Source organism: Elgaria multicarinata, chromosome 5 (assembly GCF_023053635.1).
Source record: "Elgaria multicarinata webbii isolate HBS135686 ecotype San Diego chromosome 5, rElgMul1.1.pri, whole genome shotgun sequence".
Taxonomy (NCBI): domain Eukaryota; kingdom Metazoa; phylum Chordata; class Lepidosauria; order Squamata; family Anguidae; genus Elgaria; species Elgaria multicarinata.
This window is the reverse complement of record NC_086175.1, coordinates 127,547,508-127,565,348: the sequence shown is the minus strand read 5'-3', so window position 1 is coordinate 127,565,348 and position 17,841 is coordinate 127,547,508. Positions and strand designations below refer to the sequence as shown.

The 17,841-nt window shown below is 46.4% G+C and overlaps 1 protein-coding gene and 1 non-coding gene across 9 annotated transcripts in view; both read right to left on the bottom strand.

Annotated features, from left to right (window-relative positions):
* The window catches only part of DLG2 (discs large MAGUK scaffold protein 2), a 1,258,440-nt gene that overhangs the window by 330,151 nt on the left and 910,448 nt on the right, over nt 1-17,841 (bottom strand). For all 8 annotated transcript variants that reach the window (XM_063127200.1, XM_063127202.1, XM_063127201.1 and 5 more), the window contains one exon: nt 15,417-15,541. In XM_063127200.1, the coding sequence (XP_062983270.1) occupies nt 15,417-15,541 (125 nt within the window). The remainder of the gene's footprint in view (nt 1-15,416; nt 15,542-17,841) is intronic.
* LOC134399827 (5S ribosomal RNA) lies at nt 11,632-11,750 on the bottom strand. Its single transcript, XR_010025530.1, has one exon. It is a non-coding gene; the product is annotated as a 5S ribosomal RNA (ribosomal RNA).

Sequence of the window (17,841 nt, the reverse complement as noted above, 5' to 3'; positions counted from 1 at the left end):
CAAGCAGGAGGAGTTGAGAAGAGGTGAGAGGCGGTTTGCCAGACTAGGTGCACAACAGAAGTTATGCCATGAGGACCCTCCCTGAAGGAGGAGTCCAGTAAAACCCTATCGGGCACGGTGGAAAACCATCCATTTAATGGATAGGTAACTGCCTTGCTTTGCTAGGCTCATTAAGCTTAGAGGATAACTCCTAGCATTTCTGCTCTCTTCAGGTGTGAAGAGTGTTTTTTACCAAATAAAGATTTTGTGGATTGCACAGTGGACCTCTTTGTTGTCTCAGGCCTTAGCTAGACCTAAGGTTTATCCCGGGACCGTCCCAGGGTCGTCCCTGCCTGCTCCTGGGATATCCTGTGTCATTTACAGGAACAGGGATGACCCCGGGACGATCCCGGGATAAACCTTAGGTCTAGCTAAGGCCATAGATCTCAGGGGAAGGGCTTAGAATCAAAGACCTGCCACCCAAAGATTACGGAAAGGCCAGCAAAAACAACTGGATCTTCAAAGCCTATGAAGTTGAGGTGCTGTAGCACAGTGGGAGAGTCCCTACGTTGCATGCAGAAGGTCCCAAGTATAATACCTGGCATCTCCAGGTAGGGCTGGAAAAAAGCCAACAAAGCAGGACATGGTGCAACAGTGCCCTCCCACCCATGTTCCCCAGCAACTGGTGCACACAGGCTGACTGCCTCCAATACTGGAGGTAGCACACAATCATCAGGGCTAGTAGCCATGGATAGCCTTCCGCTCCAGGAATTTATCCAACCCCCTTTTAAAGCCATCCAAATTGGTGGCCATCACTACATCTTGTGGCAGTGAGTTCCATAATGTAACCATTTTGCATACAGAAGGTCCCAGGTTCAGTCCTTAGCTGCTCCAGCTAAAAAGGATCAGGGAGCAAACCATGCCTGAAACCTGGGACAACCACTGCCAATCACAATACAACAATACACTGCTTGATGGGCAAATAGTCTCACATGGCATACAACAGATTTTTAGGCCTCATTCATTTCAATGGGCTTTCTGCGGGAGCATTTCCCACTGAACTGTACTCTGACTCCCCACCACCTCAATACAGTTCTAATTTCCCATCTACTACGATGGCACGTTTTCACAATCGACACACATGCATTTTTGGGGTGGGGGGTTGGCTAATGCTGCACCTCACACCTGAATTATTATACTTGTAAAATCCCTATTGCAAGTAAAAATGCATCAGTGTCAATGAAACTGGTACCATGCCAGGCGAGCACTAGGTTTCAGCACACAAATTCCGTAGAGATCAGCAAGCTGCACCCCGAGAAAGCGAGCAAGCAGATGCACTACTCCTTTAGAAGGCACAGTGCAAGTATAAAGAACGAATAAGTCATGGCAGAACGAAACGAACATGTCAGCAGCCTGTGATGGATTATCCCTGCTACTCCTGCCTATGTATTAGAAAACAAGGCAGGGGATGGACGGATTTCTTTCCATCTTTAGCCTCTCTGGATCTGAGGAAAAGTTGAAAGGCTTAATAGAGGCCTATACTTACTCCTCATTCTTGGTATAAACAGGTGCAGTGTGTTCTCCAAACTCCAGAGAATGGAAGGTATCTGAGTTCCTCCGAAGATGTTTCAAAGATGCTGTTGTGCATAAAAGGTGGGCTAGCCAAGGTTCAACGCCTCATATACGGCGTAAGAGGACACTAGGTACAGCTGAGGAAGCTGGCTTTTCGTTTAAGGTAAAGAAGCTCACTTTTCATTTAAGGAATAACTGAGGTGGGGAGAGGAAACCTCCCAAGTTACTTGCCACCTGCCTATCTGAGCCTCAGAAAACTAGTGCAACACCCAATGCGGGTTCGTGTTTATGCAGGAAAACCGGTTGCAACGCATACCTCCCAAAAGGCCTAATTCCAAATTTGGTGTGTTGCAAGTAGAGCTTTCATCTCTCTCTCTCTCTCTCTCTGGCTGTCCTAGTACTTGACAAACACGCCAACAAATTAAAGAGTCACAACGCGCCTGCAGGCCAAAATTTCACCCATTCTTTATTTTATTTTATTTTACAGAGAGTCATAATCGCTCAGAAGCAAGTTGATCCTCGGCCTGCCGAAGGTGCAGAAGCGAAATGAGAAAACTCACTTCGCAGCATCTTGTTCAAACAGGTTCCCCAAAACCAAAATAGAGGCACACCCTTTGTCAGTGCATGCATCAAAACAAGCGTGCTCCCCACCCCCACCCCCACCCCCACCCCCACCCCACATAGGCAATTTGGCTCTTAACAGGGAAGGCGATTAGACGTTGTTACAGACTACAAAGGAAGGTGGTGTGCTTCCCATTACTTGCGGTGTTTGCAGACTTCCAAGCGATTTAATTTGGGAAGAGCAGGAAACTTTTGCCAAGAAAATCAGAATATTCAATTGCAGGAATATCCAGGTGCTTTCATGGTTGCTTTTATTGTGTTGTTATCACTTTTAATCTCGCATGAAGCGAGGAGGAGCTGAGGAGCCTTATGACGAAGGTGAAAGAAGAAAGTGCAAAAGCTGGGTTGCAGTTAAACCTCAAAGAAACCAAGATTATGGCAACCAGCTTGATTGATAACTGGCAAATAGAGGGAGAAAACGTGGAGGCAGTGACAGACTTTGTATTTCTGGGCGCAAAGATTACTGAAGACTCTGACTGCAGCCAGGAAATCAGGAGACGTTTACTTCTTGGGAGGAGAGCAATGACAAATCTTGATAAAATAGTTAAGAGCAGAGGCACCACACTGACAACAAAGGTCCGCATAGTTAAAGCAATGGTATTCCCCGTAGTAACCTATGGCTGCGAGAGCTGGACCATAAGGAAAGCTGAGCGAAGGAAGATAGATGCTTTTGAACTGTGGTGTTGGAGGAAAATTCTGAGAGTGCCTTGGACTGCAAGAAGATCAAACCAGTCCATACTCCAGGAAATAAAGCCAGACTGCTCACTTGAGGGAATGATAGTAAAGGCAAAACTGAAGTACTTTGGCCACATAATGAGAAGACAGGATACCCTGGAGAAGAGGCTGATGCTAGGGAAAGTGGAAGGCAAAAGGAAGAGGGGCCGACCAAGGGCAAGATGGATGGATGATATTCTGGAGGTGACAGACTTAACCTTGTGGGAGCTAGGGGTGGCGACAGCCGACAGAAAGCTCTGGCGTGGGCTGGTCCATGAAGTCACGAAGAGTCGGAAGCGACTGAACGAATAAACAACAAACAATTCCTGTATGCTAGGGTGGCCATATGAAAAGGAGGACAGGGCTCCTGTATCTTTAACAGTTGCATAGAAAAGGGAATTTCAGCAGGTGTCACTTGTATATATGGAGAACCTGATGAATTTTCCTCTTCATCACAACAGTTAAATCTGCAGGTGCCCTGCCCTCTTTTAAATCTGGTCACTCTAGTATAGCTCCTGCAGCTTTAACTGTTGTGATGAAGAGGGCATTTCACCAGGCTCTCCATATATACAAATGACACCTGCTGAAATTTCCCTTTCAATACAATTGTTAAAGATACAGGAGCCCTGTCCTCTTTTTCATATGGTCACCCTATTGTATGCCGCCTTGGGAGGGCTTCTGCCCTGAAATGTGGTCAAGAAATGTTACAGATAAATAAATATTGAAGGATAATATGAAACTATTGAGAGAGTTTATGGTGGGAAGATGGAGAACATTTGTTTGCCAATGGTGGAGGACAAGAGGTCACGGGTCAAACTGCAGCATTGCAGACTTGCAAGGGGACGTGCTGTAGCTCAGGGCTTGCGCTCTACATGGAGAAGGTCCCGGGTTCAGTCCCTTAGATCTCCAGATTTATAAAAAAAATGATGCCAGATAGCAAAAGCTAGGAAAGATCTAAGAATTTAAGAGCAGACTTCATGGATCAGACCAAAGGCCTATCTAGTCCAGCTTCTGTTCCCTATGGCAGTCAACAAGATGTCCATGTTGAGTCCATGACAAGCAGGACAGGAAGATAGGACACTTCTTCCATAGTTGTTCTCCAGCAACTGGTGTTCAGTGGGGTTCTGCTACAGATGTGTGGGAAATCCACTCTGATGCATTTTTTAATGGATTTCTTGAAGCCACAGTCCCTGGAAACCAACTGAACTTATTTGGAGTCCATGCATCAGACCAAGGGTCCATATAGTCCAGCACTCTGTTCACACAGTGGCCAACTAGCTGTCAACCAGGAATCCACAAACACGACAGGAGCTCAACAACACCCTCCCACCCATCTTCCCCAGCAACTGGCATATATAGGCTTATTGTCTCGGATACTGGAGGTAGCACATAGCTATCTCGACTAGTAGCCATTGATAGCCTTCTCCTCCAGGAATTTATCCAACCCCCTTTTAAAGCCATCCAAATGGGTCCCCATTACTAAATCTTGTGGTAGTGAATTCCATAGTTTAATTATGACCTGTGTGAAGAAGTCCTTTCTTTTATCTGTCCTCATCTTGTGAGTCAGAGATATTTGCGCTCCCCTATGCAATGTGCTCTCTCAAGAACTACCAGTCCCACACCTCCTTGCACATAGGAAAGGAGGGAGGGGCGAAGCATCATTATGCATCTTCTGAAGGGGACTCCAGTGAGCAAGTGTAATCCTCAGTGGCCACGTATATCACGAGATGGATGGATTTCCACTCCATTCCAATAAATTGGCTCCATCCAGTGTCACAATTGGATAGAAAGGTAGCATCATTTGTTCCCAGGGACAGTGCTCCCAGTGTGACTGGTAGGATTTGCAGACCTCACATATATGTGAAGAAATGTGTAGTTCACAGATGCAAGGTTATGTGTCCATGTGTACGTGCATGCCCTCATGCACTCACATACACCATATTGCCCTTTTGGGGAGGGGGCATGGTAGAAACCCCCCAGTGTGAGCTTTTTCAACAATGCTGAAAATATACTTTCAGAATCAAAGTGCTTCTTTCTTGCTTTCAGGACTCGTGAAACAGTATGTATGGGATTGACAACAGGCCCCTCAAATGATGCTAAATGGCCTGTGAAGGGGACGGGACTAGGTGTGTGCCATTTCCTTCACTGACTAATTCTACAATCTCTAAAGACCTTAAAATATTTCCAATCCCCCCCCCCCCAATGATTACAGGGCTATTTAATCCTCATAATTGGTATACCAGAGCACAGAGCTGCTGATGAGACATCATCTCAGTTAAGCCTCACAATACTCATTTTGGCTTTTGCAGCATTTTCAACCTCTCTGTTTAATTTCCCGGGAGAAGGTTAGTAATCAACGTGAATTGTTAACTGTTTAGTAGAATGAAAGTCACTGACTAGGACTTGATTTCATAAAATCATAGAATAGCAGAGTTGGAAGCGGCCTACAAGGCCATCGAGTCCAACCCCCTGCTCAATGCAGGAATCTACCCTAAAGCATCCCTGACAGATGGTTGTCCAGCTGCCTCTTGAAGGCCTCTAGTGTGGGAGAGCCCACAACCTCCCTAGGTAACTGATTCCATTTTTCCTGATGTTCACCTGGAATCTGGCTTCCTTTAACTTGAGCCCTTTATTCCGTGTCCTGCACTCTGGGAGGACCGAGAAGAGATCCTGGCCCTCCTCTGTGTGACAACCTTTTAAGTATTTGAAGAGTGCTATCATGTCTCCCCTCAGTCTTCTCTTCTCCAGGCTAAACATGCCCAGTTCTTTCAGTCTCTCTTCATAGGGCTTTGTTTCCAGACCCCTGATCATCCTGGTTGCCCTCCTCTGAACACGCTCCAGCTTGTCTGCGTCCTTCTTGAATTGTGGAGCCCAGAACTGGACGCAATACTCTAGATGAGGCCTAACCAGGGCTGAATAGAGAGGAACCAGTACCTCACGTGATTTGGAAGCTATACTTCTATTAATGCAGCCCAAAATAGCATTGGCCTTTTTTGCAGCCACATCACACTGTTGGCTCATAGTCAGCTTGTGATCTACAACAATTCCAAGATCCTTCTCGTTTGTAGTATTGCTGCGCCAAGTATCCCCCATCTTGTAACTGTGCATTTGGTTTCTATTCCCTAAATGTAGAACTTGGCATTTATCCCTATTAAATTTCATTGGTTTTAACTTGTACAGCTTCTGTTGCAACTTCATCCATCAATCAATATTTCGGAACTAATGACGGGTGAGCTCCCCCTGGCTCAATGTGATTGACTTAGAGTAAACTGAGCTATCCCCCACCCAGGCAAATATCAGGGAAAAGCTCAACTTAATCCGAATTAAACATGAGCAGTAGGGTGCTCTTGCACTCATGGTTTCCCATAGGCAGCCAGTGTGAACAGAATGCTGGATTATTTATTTATTTAAAACATTTATATCCCGCCCTATATCACCAAGATCGCAGGGCGGCGTACAGATAAAAGCATATATAAATCAGTAAATATACACAGCTAAAAACAAATTAAACTATAAACCAAGTTAAAACAATATATAATTTAAAAGCAGTAAAACTATTTAAACAGTGAAAACGTCTTAGTGAATTTAACCATTAAAAGCTCTGTTAAAAAGCCATGTTTTCACTTGGTGCTGGAATCAAATCAGCGGTGGCGCAGATGGACCTTTGTGGTAAAATCCAACGTATGGTCCACTTAGAGTAGACCCATTGAAGTCAATGGGACTTAAATTAGTCATCACAAACTTAAGACACATGCATTTTGATGGGTCTGCTGTAAGTAGGGCCTGTGTTGGATTTTACCCACGGTCTGATGCACTGTGGCCTTTAATGTTCTTGTGAGTCAAGCCAAATCTCATTAGACTAGGGGCATGTCTAGACAGGGCGATATCCCTGGGATCATCCCGGGATCATCCCTGTGCATCCACATGACGCACAGGGGATCCTGGAGGCAGGGAGAGATGATCCCTCCCTTTCCCCAGGACAACTGAGACGGTTTTAATCCCGACTAACCACAGTCTTGGGATCGTCCTAAGAGCACGGGAGGTGTGGGCGGCTGTCCTGGTTTTGTACCAGCGCCTCATGAGTAAACGTGAGGAGCCAGGAACCGGGCACAGGGCTCTTCAAGCATTCCGTGCCCATTGGGGGTAGAGAGGGGAGCAGGGTCAGGTGTTTTTCTTTTCCCACTTACTTTTTTTGCTGGAGCGCAAAAGTTCTTTTTTTTTTAAAAAAAAATGGCGGGCGTGACATCCTCCTTCCTCCCGGGATGTGTAGACTGAGGGGGAAGATCTCACAAGCAGAATACCGTGAGATCCTCCCTCCTGGAACACCGGGAGGTCTAGACATGCCCTATGTCTCAACCTGAATCAGGAAAGAAACAAAGTCTGATCTTTACCCTGCTACTCCTCCCATGATTCTGACAGCCTTTTCCCTTCTCTCGCTTCCTCTTAGGCTTGGATTGGGGGCAGTAGTCTGAGGTGAACCAGGGACGGTAAGAGACGAGTACGTCAGAAACAAAGGACCAAAACCAGAAGACAGTATTGAGAAGAAAGCCAGAAGTTGGGAAGAAAGAGCAAATCAGTACCAATGAAAAATGACAGATATCAGAGCAGGCTTCCAGAGGAAAGACTAGGAAGCGGTTTGAGACAAAAGCCAGCAATCAGGACTGAAGAATAAGGAAGGACCCAAGCACTCTTCATATACTTAAAAGGTTGTCACACAGAGGAGGGCCAGGATCTCTTCTCGATCCTCCCAGAGTGCAGGGCACGGAATAACGGGCTGAAGTTAAAGGAAGCCAGATTCCAGCTGGACATCAGGAAAAACTTCCTGACTGTTAGAGCAGTAAGACAATGGAATCAGTTACCTAGGGGGGTTGTGGGCTCTCCCACACTAGAAGCATTCAAAAGGCAGCTGGACAACCATCTGTCAGGGATGTGTTAGGGTGGATTCCTGCATTGAGCAGGGGGTTGGACTCGATGGCCTTGTAGGCCCCTTCCAACTCTGCTGTTCTATGATTCTATGAACGCAGTAGACCTCAAGAAGACCTTGTTGCTTGTGTATCTCAACTAGAAAAGGACCCCCCCTTTATACTTCTTCCTGCTCAGATGGATCCAATTGCCCACCTAGGTGGGCAAAGGTACTGCACTGACAAGCTGCAGTTCAGTGGCTCACCAGACAGAGTCAGCTGTCAGGAACATAACATCAGAGCTCCTAGTGCTTCATACTAAATCACATTACTGGTCTATGTAGCTTAATATGGCCCACACTGACTGGCAACAGCTCTCCAGGATTTCTTGCCCTACCTGAACATGCCAGGGATGGAACTGGGGACATTCCGCCTGCAAAGCCGGCATCCTACCGCTACGGACGTGCAAATCAGCAAAGCCTGTGCTCGCCAAAGTTTTCCGAATTCCGTCTCAAAGCTCCTTCCGACTCACGACCGTATCTGTATTGTGAGCTTTTCTTTTCGCATGATAATCTGTGCGTGTTTTTGTGCACGTTTCCAAAAGGTACAGATCAGTTGCACTCATTTTTCGAAAGGAACACATTCTTCTCCCATTGATTAAGTTGTATTTAAGCATATATATTTTTCAAAAGCATGCATTTTTCACAGGCATTTTTCAAATGGACGATGCTGTCAAACACCATGTTTTGGATGTGTGAATCACAGTGCAAGTTTGGAAATATATGGACTTCTACCCACAGATTGCAACCGAGTGCAGGTTCGATCCAGAAGGTCCGAACTGGGTAAATCCTGATCAGAACTGAACTGAATTTCTCATACATCCCTAAGCTATGCCTCCTCTCTAGAGATCTCAGAATCTCCTGAAGTCCCACAATCATTCCCCTCTGGGTATATGAGTAACCACTCTAGTCATACACTTGTCCTGATTTTGGTTTGAGGACATAGGCATGTGCAGGACATTTCAGTGGGGTGTGCACCCAAGAAATTTTGATTTTTTTTAAGGTGAACATTTATTGAATGCTCAGTCATAAAGGACATTATTTTATTCATTCATTTATTAAACACTGTAGCCACTTAAACACTTGATGCCCTACTCTGGGTTTGGCTTGCCAGACTACAGGAGGGCCGTTTTAGGTAGTGGTTGTGGGGAATGAGAGGACACTCTTCAAGTTCCAGCATCGGTGGAGCTTTGTGGTGATATTGGCTGGAGGATGGACTTATGAGGTGGTATTAGCCTTTGGGGGCCCTCCGCCTGGCCTCTTTGAAGCACAGCTCCCAGCGGAGTGATCCCTTTTCACTCCTGCTGCTGGGATTGACAGTGCTCTCCTGGAGGCAATGGTTCTTCGGTGTGGCAGCAGAACCACCAGAAGGCAGCTGGAGGACCATTCCCACTGTGTCTGGATCCCCCTCTAGATCCCTACTCAATGGCCCCCTCAATTTGGCGCTTCTTGCTTGAGATATTAGGGTGTGCCTGGACACACCCGGCACACCCCTTACACATGCCTATGTTTAAGAATTTGGGTGAAGAATTGATACCATGCACTGCAGTGGGTAAGCTTAGATGTTTAACTGGAACACCAAAAAACCCTCTACCCATTACAGGGCAAAAAGGAGAGTCTCTGTCTATCATAGATAATGACCATCATTATCTATGATAGACAGGGGGTTATCTCTGAAACATGAGTGTATAAACAAGCCTTACATTCAAATAGATTAAAAAAACCCTGGAAGTGTCTAGTCAAACAAAAATGAAAGCAGAAATAAAAGCTAATTTTAGTGACTAGAAGAAGGACAGGGAGGGAAGATCTTTGCACTGCTACTAGGTTTTATTTCGGTTTTTGTTTTTATTTTATACTGTGGTTTTAAACTTTTAAACTTTTAGGGCATGTCTACACCAGCCCTATATCCCGGGATCATTCCGGGATTGTTCCTGTGCATCCAAATGCCGCACAGGGGATCCCGGGAGCAGGGCCAGTGCCAGGCTTTTTTGCGCCCTAGGCAAGGTGAGCTGCTTTCACACACCCCCACCCCCCAGCATACCCCCCACCCCAGGTAGGCGGAGACAGGTGGGGATGGAGGCCGCATTACCTTTCCCTCGCCTGAAGTCGTCCCGGCTTGGCTTCGGCTGGGTGGGACACTGCAGTGGGGCAGGTGGGTGGGTGGCTCCACGTTCTGATGTCCAGCGTGCCTGGACGCCAGAATGTGGAGCTGTCTGTTTGCTCCCCTCCCCACCAGCATCCCAGCTTGGCTTTAGCTGGGGGGGGCAAACATGGAGCCATTTGTTTTCCCCCCCACAGCATCCAAGCTTAGCTTTGGCTGGGTGGGCCCAGCTGAAGTCAAGCCGGGAGGCTGGGGGGTGGGCGAACATGGAGCCGTCCATTCACCACCACCCCAGCATCCTGGCTTGGCTTTGGCTGGGCCCAGCCAAAGCAAAGCCAGGACGCTGGGGGAGGGGGCATTCGGATGGCTCCACGTTTTGATGTCCGGCGCACGCTGGAAGTCAGAATGTGGAGCTGTCCGCCCACCCACCAACACCACCCCAGCGTCCTGTCCCGGCAGGTGCCCAGCTGAAACCAAGCCAGGGATGCTGGGGTGGGGAGCGGAAGGGCGGCTTCGGAATGGCACGCCCGGAAGCTGCCCTCGTTCGGCCAGAGCAGCTCTGGGAGTGGGAGGGTAACTTCCAGGTGTGGCGTTCGGCACCCTCCTTACCTTGGCACTCTAGGCGGCCACCTGACTGGCCTCTATGGCGGCGCCAGCCCTGCCCAGGAGCAGGCAGGGATGATCACTCCATTTTCCTGGGATAACAGATGTAGAAAGGGCCTTATATTGTATTACACTGGGATGTATTTTGAGGTTTTAATTGTTGTGAATTGCCTATTACTATTCAGGTGTAGGGCAGTATAGAAATGTAATCAATAAATAAGGTGGCATACTATGCCCCTGCCTCCATCAATATGGCGAGCAGCTTGCAATTAAAAGAAGTAACATTTAGCCCAGTATAATGAATGCATCAAGAGCATCTTCATGAGGCCTCTGGATTAATTTCCATGACAAACTCATGCACAGAGAATTGGATGTCTCCCAAACATTTCCCCAATGAACTTGAAAACATTCCCGAAGTCAGGTTGGTGCCAGCATCATTTCTCTTCAGTAATCAGCAAAAGAAAACAAAATAATAATAATAATAATAATAATAATAATAATGTGCCAAGCTATCTGAAATGGCCTAACTTAAATGAGCTCATAAACTTTCGAACATAAAGCACACCATTACACAAACTCTGTTAATGCAGGTTCTAATTTACAAAGCAAAGCAAGGATTTAATTTTTTTAAAAAATTAATGGAGTAAAGGGCTTCTTTCTTTAAAAGCTTACAGCTCAAATTATGCACTGAGTGAACAACATTAAACATGCCACGTTCGCAAACCCAAACACGAACATGAGTGGATTTCTGCAGAAAATGTTTGCATCTTTCCAAATTTGTTGGCCTGTTTTTTCAAAAATGTACCCTTTTCACGCTTCCTTGCCAAGCTGCCATTTTGTGTAAAAATGGCAGCTCAGCCTTTTTCGTAAAGGGCCATTTACGCAAATGGCAGCTGTAAAATATTGCATAATGTGTCTTGTGGGGTCGTGCGGCTGGTGGGAATCTCGCATGCAGGGTGAGCTACAGTGAGTTCACCCATCCCTAGCCACGACATTGAAAGCTCTTCTCCAGGTGGACTCCATTCAGGCCATATGTCCATGTGAAACCACCATGTTATTTTTTTTTTTATTATTTTATTTTAGCCTACAGCAACCGGTATTCCCAGGCGGTCTCCCATCCAGGTACTAACCAGGCCTGACCCTGCTTAGCTTCCGAGATCAGACGAGATCGGGCGTGTTCAAGGTAGTATGGCCGTAGGCACCACCATGTTAAAGGAAGCCAGATTCCAGCTGGACATCAGGAAAAACTTCCTGACTGTTAGAGCAGTACGACAATGGAATCAGTTACCTAGGGAGGTTGTGGGCTCTCCCACACTAGAGGCCTTCAAGAGGCAGCTGGACAACCATCTGTCAGGGATGCTTTAGGGTGGATTCCTGCATTGAGCAGGGGGCTGGACTCGATGGCCTTTTAGGCCCCTTCCAACTCTGCTATTCTATGATTCTATGATTCTATGTCCATGCCCTGTGATAACCCCAGTGACTGGGCAGGTTGGTAAGGGAGAAGGTGAACTCTCAGGTGTCCGGCTCCCAGGTATTTAAGTAGGGTGACCATATGAAAAGGAGGACAGTTAAAGCTGCAGGTGCCCTGCCCTCTTTTAAATCTGGTCACAGTATAGCTGCAGTATAGCTCCTGAAGCTTTAACTGTTGTGATGAAGAAGAAATTTCACCAGGTGCGACATGCATACAAATAACACCTGCTAAAATTCCTTTTTCTATGCAACTGTTAAAGATACAGGAGCCCTGTTCTCATTTTCACATGGTCACCCTAATTTCAGGGCTTTGTACACTAGTACTAAAACCTTAAACCAGGCTTGGTAGTGAATAGGCAGAAAGGTGCAGGAGCTATACTAGAGTGACCAGATTTAAAAGAGGGCAGGGCACCTGCAGTTTTAACTATTGTGATGAAGAGGGAATTTCCCCAGGTTCTTCATATATACAAATGACACCTGCTGAAATTCCCTTTTCAATACAACTGTTAAAGATACAGGAGTCCTGTCCTCCTTTTCATATGGTCACCCTAATAATAACCATTCTTTTTCCTGTGTTCAGAGAGAAATGTAGATATGCTGCAAGAAAATTAATTCAAAATTAAAGGCTCCCATAAGGCTAGAGTAAGCCCTGAGAGTAGACATTGGCCCTAGTCAGAAAACACCTTAAACCATGGTGGTTACGGCTTTTTTGTTAAAAAAAAAGCTTTAACCACCAAGGTTTAAGGTGTCTTCTGAACAGGGCCACTATATACTGGTTTTCCGCATGACTGGTCTCCTGTCTTCCACTCAACCTCTGCTGTGGTGTTGATGAGTCATTCTGCATTAGGCCCAGTTTGACCAGTCAATCACTGCCATTAACTGCTAGGTCTGTGTACAGCTCCCCCACATGGAGAACCTTTGAACTGCATGTGACAGCATTCTCAGCGAAGTGCCTTCAAGCCCTGGTCTGAAGACAAAGGTGAAAAAAAGAAAAGCCAATGTATGACTTGCCTTTAGTTATTCTATAAGCGGGACCCACAATAAACTGCTGCAATGTGGAATGTTCCTGTTTAGGGTGCCATCATCTTCCAGGATTCTCAATTCCATGCCTCCACCCTCCGTTTTCTATTTTATCCCCCTCCCTCCAACAGCCTCCAACTTTCTACACCAGCCTGATAGTCCGGGCTGGTCACGGCTGAGTCCCTGTGCATCCCAATGGCATACAGGGACTCCCGGGGGCAGAGGGGGACAGGCACGGGTTTTCCCAGGGATAAAGAAACCCTGGGAAAACCCGATTCTTCCTGCGGTCTCGAGATCATCCCAAAACCATGGGAGGTGTGGGCACCTGTCCACTTACTGCACTTCCTTGTGAGTAAGCATGACAGAAATGGGCACAGAGCCACGTGGTGCAGCTCTGTGCCCATCAGGCGAGGGGGCGCCAAGAATTTCGCCACCCCTGCGATGGCAGGGAGGTGGGGGGGGGTAGGCGATTTCAGGTTTTTGTGGTTGTTGTTTTTAAAACAACCTTAGATTTTTGGTGGAGCGTGGCCTTGCGTTTGCACAAACGGCCCCGCTGCTTAAAAAAAAAAGAAGAGAAAAAAAGGCACTCACGATGTCCCTGCTTCCTCCCAGGACGTCACATGCCCCGTGTGCATGCTGGGGGAAGCTTTCACGATCAGAATATCGCGAGAGCCTCCCTCTCCCTCCCGGAATGCTGGGATGTGTAGAAAGAGCCAGTATTCTGCATCTCAGCATGCTCATGGTTCTATTTGGGGGGAGGGAATTGCCCTCCATAGGAGTCCCCCACCCTAAAAAATTCTGTATTTCTGCAAACTGTAGGGGTCCCTCCAAGCCTGCTGCTGTTGCTGTCTTGTGCATGCATGGTCCCATTTTGGATGCGTTATGTCCCACATTGAGTTTGCTATTAGTATATTGGATTTATCACAGTCAGATGTCCCAAACCGTGTGCGTTAGAAACTCAGCCAGAGCTGGCTCTGCTCTTGACCGCAATTCGCTCGTCTGTAGAGTCCTTTTCCAAACCACTGAGTCATACTGACACAGCGGGGTCTCCTACGAGCGGGGCACCACGCAATGGGCTGCTTTCGAACAGCCTGCTCTTCTCAAGCGGGTGTCTCATTTACAAGAGATTGAGTGAGCCGCTATAAAGGATGGCAATGATGGAAAATTGATTTCCTTGCTTTACCCTGGCAATCAATTTTGTTGCACGGTTTCTTTTTAAAAAGCAAAAAAAAGGAAGAAAATGCCAGGCAGGCAGAGTAAAGATTACACACAGTCGGGAAGAGAATTAGATGTATTTTTCTTCACTATACCCCAGCTCTATTCACTAAAGACTAGATTGTAAGTTATATGTATAGCCTGCAGGAGGAATTCTACTTCATCTTCTTCTTTGAAAGACTAAAACAGCAGTTTTGGTCACCACACCTCAAAAAAAAGAAAGGGGGGGGGAGAAAGAGATATTCCAGAGCTGTAAAAAATACAGAAAAGGGCAACTAAAATGATCAAGGGATTGGAGTATCTTCCCTATTCCCTGCATGGTGAGGACCATGATGTACCTGCCTGCGTATTGATGAGAAGCCTGCCAGATCAATTCCCAACAGCCTGACTTTGACTGCACTCGTTGCTGCCCTGGGGCTTTTCCCCTCTTTCCTGCAGCAGCGTGTCCTGGGGCTTGTCTATACAGCTTCTTTACCCCAACGCAGCTGTGCATATTCTCATTTTGGGACACACGAGTCAGCCGTCCGTTCGCAGTAACATCGTATTTTAACCGCGATAATGCGCATATTCGCATCAGCGATTTATGGCGACTTTTCGCTCATGTCCGAGTTTGCTCCGCGTTATGGTGATATGTCATTGGGGGAGTTAAACCACCTTTTGACAAGTGGGCGGAGCTTTGAGGGTAGGAGAACGTGATTGGCCGCTTTCCTGCTTCTCCACCTATCGGCTGGCACATTTTTTCACGGTTTTTAGGTTGAACGATCTGATCCTACGGAGCTCCGCATAAACAAAGAAGCAGGAACGCACTGCCCTCCTCCTCTACAGCCTCGTTCCTTCCCCACCGCTCCACTTCTGCTGTTATATTAAACTGCGGAGCTCCGCATATAAACTTTATCACTTCACTCGCCTCCATAGTATCGTATATCCCATAATGCGACAATGCGCACATGCGCATGCATAACTGCACTGCAAAAAAATACAGGAGATAAATTGCTGTTGCTGCTACAGCGTGACGCTCTTTACCTACATTTGAATCAATGAAAAATTGGGCTTATATTTAACGAGGAGCAATCCCACTGTCGTATAGACAAGGGCCAGGAAGTGCAAAGCCAGACCTGATATAGGTGAAATATACATTTAGAAAATAGTTACAGAAATTACCTGAGTCGGCCATCCTCTGCTGCAGCTCCTCCTGGTATAATCTTAGTAATAAATATTCCAGGGTCATCCCCGATGTGTGGGTTATCTGTTCCACCAGCAATACTGAAACCCAGGCCAGAATTACCCTGAAGAAAAAAGGTGAGGAAAGTTGAGAAAAAGAAAAAGGAAGCACCATCTGTTATAAAAAGATCAGCCTCCATTATGCAAGTTGGACTGTTTAATTGTAACTTAGGCCTAATCTACACCAAGCAGGATATTTCAGTATGAAAGCAGTATATAAAAGGCAGGAGCCACACTACTGCTTTATAGCAGTATTGAAGTGCACTGACAACTGTTGGGGCCCATTGACACAGACCATATATGAGGAAGTGCAGGGAACGCTTATCAGATTTGCAGATGACACAAAATTGGGTGGGATAGCTAATACCCTGGAAGACAGAAACAAACTTCAAAGTGATCTTGATAGGCTGGAGCGCTGGGCTGAAAACAACAGAATGAAATTTAATAGGGATAAATGTCAAGTTCTACATCTAGAAAATAGAAACCAAATGCACAGTTACAAGATGGGGGATACTTGGCTCAGCAATACTACAAACGAGAAGGATCTTGGAATTGTTGTAGATCGCAAGCTGAATATGAGCCAACAGTGTGATATAGCTGTAAGAAAGGCAAATGCTATTTTGGGCTGCATTAATAGAAGTATAGCTTCCAAATCACGGGAGGTACTGGTTTCTCTCTATTCGGCCCTGGTTAGGCCTCATCTAGAGTATTGTGTCCAGTTCTGGGCTCCACGCTTCAAGAAGGACACAGACAAGCTGGCGCGTGTTCAGAGGAGGGCAACCAGGATGATCAGGGGTCTGGAAACAAAGCCCTATGAAGAGAGACTCAGGCCACAGCTAGACCTAAGGTTTATCCTGGGATCATCCAGGGTTCACCCCTGCCTGATCCCCTGTGTGTCACTTAGATGAACAGGTCTGACCCCTGGACAATCTAGGGATAAACCTTAGGTCTAGCTATGGCCTGAAACAACTGGGCATGTTTAGCCTGGAGAAGAGAAGATTGAGGGGAGAGTTGATAGCACTTTTCAAATACTTAAAAGGTTGTCACACAGAGGAGGGCCAGGATCTCTTATCGATCCTCCTGGAGTGCAGGAAACGGAATAATGGGCTCAAGTTAAAGGCAGCCAGATTCCAGCTGGACATCAGGAAAAAATTCCTGACTGTTAGAGCAGTACGACAATGGAATCAGTTACCTAGGGAGGTTGTGGGCTCTCCCTTACTAGAGGCCTTCAAGAGGCAGCTGGACAAGCATCTGTCAGGGATGCTTTAGGGTGGATTCCTGCATTGAGCAGGGGGTTGGACTCAATGGCCTTGTAGCCCCCTTCCAGCTCTGCTATTCTATGATTCTATGATTCATAGTGCTATATCCTGCTTGGTGTGGCGTCTGCCTTTTATATACCACTTGCATGCCACATACATACTGCAATATCCTGCTTGGTGTAGATGAAACCTTAAAAACCTAACACATAAAGCACCTGGATGTTTAAACCAAAGCTTTGGGGAAACACTTGGTCTTGAAAGCAAAGAAGAGCAGAATCTGCCCACAGAATTTTAAGTGCCACATATTGATTCACTCCCCATTTGCTAAGGAGTTGTACTGTTTTTGGCAGAAGGAACCTTTAAAGTGCATTGCTTCAATCACCCAAGTTGAGTTTGGCGTTGCAAAACATCTCATGCTTTTACTAAGATAAATTGTAGAGGGATTCCAGCTTCTCTTCACTCTATTTTCAAAAGCATCCTAAAGAGAAATAAATACATTCGCAACTGTCTGCCTAATGGCTTTCGTTATAAATGCTCTTTTAAGTGACAGTGTTGAATTCCACGGGGGACCAGCGTTTCCTACATGGATATAGTAAAGGAGTTCAGCCAGAGTACACACCGGGGGTGGGGGATTCGGCATTGTTGGGTAGGGTGACCATATGGAAAGGAGGACCGGGCTCCTGTATCTTTAGCAGTTGTATAGAAAAGGGAATTTCAGCAGGTGACATTTGTATACATGGTGAAATTCCCTCTTCATCACAACACTTAAAGCTGCAGGAGCCCTGCCTCTTTTGTATCTGGTTAAGAGGGCAGGGCTCGTTCAGCTTTAACTGCTGGAATAAAGAGGGAGTTTCCCTGGGTGCTGCCTATGCAAATAACACCTGCTGAAATTCCCTTTTTTACACAGCTGTTAAAGATACAGGAGACCTGTCCTCCTTTTCATACGGTCACCCTATTGTTGGGTGACTGTCGAGCTTCTTCCATCCCCATTACTCAAGTTCTTTTTGGTTTCAAGTGTTGGGGACAGAGGGCTTATAAGGGAACATGGAATGGAATAGAAGTACAATGTTGGTTCACAAGCAGGTCTGTCTTTCCTGGAGGTCAGG